At 48.0% G+C, this 7,405-nt stretch overlaps 1 protein-coding gene across 1 annotated transcript in view; it reads right to left on the bottom strand.

Annotated features, from left to right (window-relative positions):
• BPIFB4 (BPI fold containing family B, member 4) overlaps positions 1 to 7,405 on the bottom strand; it is a 33,758-nt gene that overhangs the window by 24,520 nt on the left and 1,833 nt on the right. The window contains exons 3-7 of the mRNA XM_006860686.1: positions 6,750 to 7,269; positions 5,817 to 5,921; positions 4,750 to 4,893; positions 1,784 to 1,847; positions 1,087 to 1,147 (exon numbers count right to left, since the gene is read on the bottom strand). Of these exons, the coding sequence (XP_006860748.1) occupies positions 1,087 to 1,147; positions 1,784 to 1,847; positions 4,750 to 4,893; positions 5,817 to 5,921; positions 6,750 to 7,269 (894 nt within the window). The remainder of the gene's footprint in view (positions 1 to 1,086; positions 1,148 to 1,783; positions 1,848 to 4,749; positions 4,894 to 5,816; positions 5,922 to 6,749; positions 7,270 to 7,405) is intronic.

Consider the following 7,405-nt stretch of genomic DNA (forward strand, 5'->3'; position numbering starts at 1 on the left):
AACAAGTTATATGAACTGTTGAATGTGAAACTGATGATGTGCCCTGTAAACTTTCACTCAATCCACAATAAAAACCTTAAATTAAAAAAAAAAAAAAAAGAATGTCACGGGAGGTCCCCCTGACCCATGTAAATAGATGCCTTCCCTTTTTGTGCCCTGCAACTGCGACTCCAGATTCCGCTCTGTGGGAAAAATAGAGCTCTGCCTCTTTTCTGTGAGAACTCAGGCAAATCACTGCACATCTCTGGACTTCAGTTTCCTCCTCTGTGAATGGAGTTTAATATAACACCTTGGACTACATGGAGGAGGGTCAATGGGATCCTGAATAGTGATTCACCTTGTAAACTGCAAAGTAATGTGCACCAGCGGGGGAAGGGTTAGGGTTCCACAACATGACGCTTAGTTGAAGCTGGCACTTCTCTGCCTGCTTACTGATGCAGAGTCACACCTCTAGGCTATTTTTTCCTCATCCCTGGTCAGCCATCCTGAAGCTGTGTGTCGCACTATCAGAGCGGACTGCCCTGTATGTGCACTACACAACTGGAGATGCTGCCATTGCAGCTAGGTTAGTTTTAAAGGGTCCCCAGAATTGTGCAGTGTACAGACTACACAACCATTGGAGCATCCCTTGAATGAACCCAGAGGCCCAGAAAGTGGCCTGGTTTCATCCCTGATGCCGAGGACAGAGGAGCTGTACCGTTTGCATAGTGCTTCCTGTTATTCATTGTCCCAGTTCCTCTGTTGTTTGAAGCCAGAGCCTTCATTTCAGAGATGAAGAAACTGGGAAGAGTCTGTCCAAGTCCAGCTGACTGCTGAACAGGGCCAGGGCTCCAGTTCAGCCTCCTGACTCCCATCCAGTGTTGTAGCCTCACAGGCCCAGGTGGAACTTGGAGGGGGCTGGAGATGGTTGAGGTAAAGAGGAACGGCCAGGTGGCCCCTCTCTCAGGCACCACACCACATGGCAAGGGCCTGATGGTGGCTCTGCCACCTCTCACACTGCATCCTCCAGACATCTCTAGGTCCCTAGGGCCTTCCCTAGGGCTGGGCCCAATAATGTTGGCTAAATTAAGTAAACCAAAGACTTACAATCCACAAGACCCAGCTGATCGTTGACAAGACCCAGCACCACATCCACAATGGGGCAGAGCTGTAGGGGAGAAAGAGCCATGAAGTAAGTTCCACTGATGAACTGAGGGCCAAAGAAGGGGGTGCACCAGTAATACCAGTCATGGTAAGAAAGACATTTACAGACTGCTGTATGCTATGTACATTACAAGGAAGGTTCTAGTATCATTCTCATTTTACAGGATAGTGAAATAGATTAAGACTTGCCCTATAGCTCTGGTAGCGTAGTGGTTACGAGTCTGGCTGCTAACCTCACAGTCAGCAGTTCGAAACTATCAGCTCTTCCATGGGAGAAAGATGAGGCTTCCTGCCCCCGTAAAGATTTACAGCCTCAGAAACCCTATACAGGGTCGCTATGAATCGGAACCGACTCCATGGCACTCTATGACCACTACCACCACCATATAGTTATGAAGTGCCTGAGCTGGGATTGAAACCAGAATGGTGTAGTTCTCCAGCTCCAATTCCTCATGCGTTTATTAATCTGCCCCTCCACCATCCTCAGGGTCCTGTCCAGGCTCCAAAAGGATGCCCCCAAACCCTTGGCTCCCTCCATCTCACTGGGTCACCTCATGCCCCTGGGAAAGGGCTGGACAGTGGCCCCTTGAACAGGGAGAAATCTGAGTTCCTTGCTCTCTATCCCGGGATAGATTCTTACCAGATCAGGGAGGACGTTGGCCAGGACTCTGTTCACTAAGTTATCCACGAGGTTGGGGAGAAGGCTAAGGAGAGAGGAGCAGAATGAGGACAAAGTTCACACCCGCAGAGAGGCTTGTCAAGCTTGTCCACTCTGGAGGGTCACTAGTCCATTGAGAACCTTGGGGAGCATTGTTCTGAAAGCTGGAAGGACTCGGGAGCAAATGGACAGGCTACCCAGGCAAATTATTTGGCTTTTCATTCATTCATTCAACAAACAAATGCTTTTTGAGATCTACAATGGCCCAGGCTGTGATGTTTCTGAATTTTAATGTTGTGTCAACGCTGGCTCCCTCCTGCTCATCTGACCCTGTTCACTGAAGCTTTGCATCACTTTCCAAGTGGGAAAATGAATGTATTAGTTGATGCAAGCATCTGGCATAGGTTTTGGTACATTGTCAGTATTCAATAAATGACCGTGAAAGGGGAGGAAGGAGGACCACTGGCCAATGACATCATCATGTGGTCAGAAGATAGGACTAGTTGTTGGTGTTAAAAGGAATAGGAGATGTGACTCATTTTCAGACAAGGAAACTGAGGTCCAGAGAAGTGGCCCAGGGCAAGCTCTTAGTACATCACTCAACTCTTAACTGCAAGGTAAAACAGTGGACCTAAAGGTCAGTTTGAACCACAAGGTCGGTGGTTCAAACTCACCAGCTGCTCTTTGTAAACCCAGCACAGGGTCACTATGAGTCGGAACTGACTTAATGACACTTAACAACAGCAACATAGCCAGTCAGTTAAGGGCAGAAGTAAGTGGTTCATGGCTGAAGAAAATGCACAGATGGACATGTAATCAGAGACGCTACAGTGATGGAGAATGGGAGAAGCATGGTCCGGAGCAGTCACTAATGGTGTTGAGCAAATGAAGCAAAGCAGGAAGGATCACTAACAACTTGATTCCTAAAAATTGGTCCTCACCTTATTTCCACTGAGCACTGCCTGTCCCCTCCTGCCGAGGGTATAACTGACTGTCCAAATGTTGTGCCAGTCTGACAAAGCAAAGAATTTCTGGAGATAAACTCCTAATTAGAACAATTCCTCCAAAGCTTGCTAAGCATTTTGGTCTCCCGTTTAAGGGGATTCACCTGTTGGGGTGAGTTCTCTTCTCCTTGGAGTCCACTTCCCCTTGGATGATGGTGGTAGTGGTGGTGGTTATGTGCTATGGAGTCGGTTCTGACTCATAGCAACCCTGTATAGAGCTTCCGAGGCTGTAAATCTTTACTGAAGCAGAAAGCCTCATCTTTTCCCGTGGAACCCCTGCTAGTCTCGAACCGCTGACCATAAGATTAGCAGTCTAACTTGTAACCAGTACGCTACCAGAGCTCCTTCCTTGGATGATAAGACCCTTGAAAACACATGAGTCTGTATATATGTATATACACGTGCATGTGTGTGTGTGTTAGAGGAAAAGTTTGCAGTTCAGTCATGTGTATTCAAGGCATACAGTGTTTTCTCCTTCTGGAAAACTATCCAATAAACACATCATCCCACGTATGCAGTGATGTATGTAAGAGGTGATTCATTGTAGCCTTATTAGTCAGAGCAAATGATTAGACAAATTGAAATGTCCAACAGTAGGAGCCTAGGCAGATACAAGGTATTTCATACAGATAATGAAATAATGTGTTGCTGTCTGAATACAAAAAACTCTTTAAATGGAGTAAATGAAATAAGCAAAGGGTGAAACTGTCTATATATCGTAGACACCCATTTGTATGACAGATGAAGCTACAGAATGAGAGTCTGTACTTCGTGTTTCTTGCATTTGTATAAAGAACCTGGAAGAGGAGACTCAAGAAAGGAATATCCATGGTGAATTTGGAAGGATGGGGGCAGATGGCAGACTGGTTCTTTTCATCATTTTAGATTGTTGAACCATGTATAACCAAATGTATCTCCTAATGAAAGTGTAGACTTCAAAATTTGTGAGATTTCAGGGTGCTTCTGTCCGCCTCATTCTCTTCACTGCAGACTCAGGGGCCAATTCTCCCTGTCTCCACCCATCTTGGACCAGAAACAAAGACTCAAAGAGGTCTGATATGGATCCGAAAGATTTGGGATCAAGTTGTACAGTATGTTTTTCTGCTCCCAAAGTCTAGATGAGATGAGTGCTGTGTGGATTGGGCTAAGGGATTAGTAAAACAGGAAGAGGAATGGGAGGCCAGAGGCCTCAAGACAAAGACCAAAGAAGGATCTCCCGTGAGGAGGATCGTGGAGTGAAGAGAAAAGCGCTCAGTTCCCAGCTGTTCTGAGTGTGCACTTGTCCAAGATTGCTAGCCGGGGACAGAGTGTGCTATTTGTCCAAAGCTAATTAATAAAGGGACACTTGAAACCCAAGCTAATTAACAAAGGGACACTTGAAAGTTCCCACCCTCTGTCTTTCTGAACAGAGGGTGGGAACTTGGTCACTTTGTGGGGTAGGTGTAGTAGAAAAAGTTCACCCTCTGACCCAGATGGAATTGAGCAGAAACACTAAGGAGACATCCTCATGCGTTGGGGACCAATGGACACACTCATCCTATTAGATGCATATGTATAAGCTCTTAAAATGGGCCATAATTGACACCAAGTGTTTTATATTCATTCTCACAATCCTCAGGTGGAGAAAAATTACCCCCATATCACAGCCAGGATTTGCACCCAAGTCAACTTCTAGAACCTGTATTCTTAATCATCACGAATCAAGATTGCGGGGCTGCAGGTGTATGTCATTAGACTGTTCTCCAGGTTTGGAGGCACAACTCGTAGAGCCAGGTCATGGAAGAACTAGACTAGGGCTAGAGGTGAGGGTCTGGGTGTCTCCAGACGAGTCCCTACTATTCCTGCAGAATCCCTGCTCTGCCCACCCCAGTGCCCAGAGATAGTTGGGTGGTACCATTTTGTTTGCCAAAGACAGAGTTTTCTGCCATCCCCCAAGGAACTCACCCTCTCAGCAGCTTAACTTTGATGCCCCCCAAGAGGGTGTCACATCGCTCTATGACCAATCGAGGGTAACCGGTGCGGTCCATGGTCAGCCGAACCTTGGCTGTGATGTTCACCTCCACCGCAATGTCCAGGAAGCCAATAAGACTAGATGAGACCAAGGGGTCAGGGAAACAATGAGTCACACCCAAATAGCAGGCAGTTCACCTTCTCCTGGCCAGCCCAGGTCCTCCCCAACTCAGGTTTTTGTCCTTGCTCCCCTCCATCAATTGTGCACCCTGCTCTTCTTTAAGGATCCCAAACTACTTCTTTGATCCCTAAAGTCAATCATAATAAATGTACTCTATGTATAAATTCTTGTTCTCCTAGCTTTGTAGGCATGACCTAATCCAATGGACCTCACTCAGAAAGAAGTCCCCTAATTAAGAAGGAACCCTGTTATCACAGTGGTTAAACACTCAGCTGCTAACCTAAAGGTCACCAGTTGCTCAGTGGGAGAAAAATGTGGCTGTCTGCTTCTGTTAAGGTTAACAACCTTGGAAACGCTATGGGCTAGACTCAACTTGCAGGAAAGGTCGGTGGTTCAAGATCACCAGCTGCTCCTTGGAAACCCTATACAGGGTCACTATGGATCGGGACCAACTCGATGGTACTTAACAACAATTCAGAGAGGCATTTTGCTTGCCTTCCCTCACTTCTGGCCACAGTCTCCTGGAAGGGGGATGCTTTTATTATTCCTGTTGCACATGAAGGCGCTAGGACTCAGTGACATTGAAATGAGCCCAAGGTCATATAGCTTATAAGTGAGATTGTCAAGGTTTGGACATAGCTGTCACCTGACTCTAGCCTCCCAGCTCTTAACCGCTGCTGTAAGTTGCTCTACTGCCAACAGGGACACTGAGATGACCTTGGCTCCAATGCATAAGCCATGAGCTGGCAACGCATGCCTTGTGAATCCCTGTTTTATAAATCAAGAGACTGAGGTGTAGAGAGGGAAGACAACTTGCCCAAGCCCTCCTGGCAAGGACATGAGGTGGTAGGTGTCCTCCCAAGGCCAAAGACACACACACCTTTTCCCACTGATGGCCACACGGGTGTACAAGCTCACGTAGACGCCCACACCAGGCAGCAGTCGTACAGATACCCGAGGAAGGGTCAACTCCATAATCCGGAGCCTGCACAGATAGAGGCAGAGAAAGTGCTGAGTAGTGCCCTCCCTCACACAACAGCCCCTCTGCTCCACATTTATTCCTCCTGACGCTAGGGAGACCCAAGGTTCATGGACAGCACTTGGGAAACGAAAAGTTAAAGGCAAAAATTGTCTCTCCATCTGAATCCCACTGCGGAGGGATCACCATTCACATTTCTGTAGAATTCCTTAGAAGCTCTTTGTCATGGAAAGATGTCATTCCTTCTGCCTGCCCCTGTCCTTCTTTGCCTGGCTCTCTCCTGCATGTTCTTCTGATTTCAGCTCAAGTTCCTCTTCTTCCAGGAAGCCTCCCCTGATCTCCTAAGGTAAGTGACCTCCCCAGACACACATTCTCATCAACCCCATGAACTTCTCTTGTTGCAACTGTATGATTATTTACAGACTTCTTTATCAATGCCCATGTACCTCCCCAACCTGCCAGTCTGGCAGGACACAGGAGAAGTAACATGTCATCAGTGCCAACACACGCAGAGTGGAGACTCTCAATATTTGTTCAATTAAGAGCTGACACAGTTGAAATGATACACGTCATTTTATATGCTTGGGCTTTTTCCATTTAAGCTACATTACTGTGATCATGCTACAAATGAGGGAACTAAGACTCAGAAAGATAGAAATGACTAAAGTTATACAAAAATATAAAAAGTTGAGTTGGGACTAGACTCAGAATGTTTCAACTTCACACAAGACCCTAAACCACAGAACTTGGGACCCACACCCTGAGTGTATGGGTGCTGAACACCTCCCCTCCCTCAGCCCAGGGCTTTGAGGGTGAGCATCAGACCCTTCTTACCCGGTGATCCCCTGCACGGTGCTGAGAATGCCGCCCTCGCCAAGCACGCCCAGGACGCCCCCTCCTCCAAGAAGCCCTCCGTCACCAAGGAGACCTCCGCCGCCGAGTAGACCACCTTGGCCTGCCAGGATGCCGTCAGCTGCCAGCATGCCTCCGTTGCCCAGCAGCCCACCTGGGCCCAGAGCCCCAGTGGCCACACCGGGAGGGATTTCTCCAGGCCGCAGTTCTCGTCGGTGAAGCCTGCCCACAGTTGGTGCGCCTTCTGCTGACCTAAACCGCCCGTGGCCCCAATGGGCACCATATCCATTCTCGGTATTGCGGTAGTCATCCTTTCGGAGGTCCCTGATGCTTCCGTCCGACTCAAGGATCTCCCCATATCGGTATTTGCCCCCCAGCTGAGCAGTGTTGTCGTTGGTGTCGATTTGACCATACTTGTAATTACCACCAAGCTGCTTGCCATTGGTATATTTTGGGGGTGGCTCTCGGACATGAAAGTCGTTGTAGGGAACGCCACCAACACCTCGGGGGAATTCAACGCGTCTGTAGTCATTGTAATGGTGTCGGCCACCGCCCAAGAGACCACCACCCAAGAGACCACCACCACCACTGCCACCCAACAACCCACCACCACTGCCACCTCCACCCAACAATCCACC

Source organism: Chrysochloris asiatica, unplaced genomic scaffold (assembly GCF_000296735.1).
Source record: "Chrysochloris asiatica unplaced genomic scaffold, ChrAsi1.0 scaffold00039, whole genome shotgun sequence".
In the NCBI taxonomy this organism is placed as follows: domain Eukaryota; kingdom Metazoa; phylum Chordata; class Mammalia; order Afrosoricida; family Chrysochloridae; genus Chrysochloris; species Chrysochloris asiatica.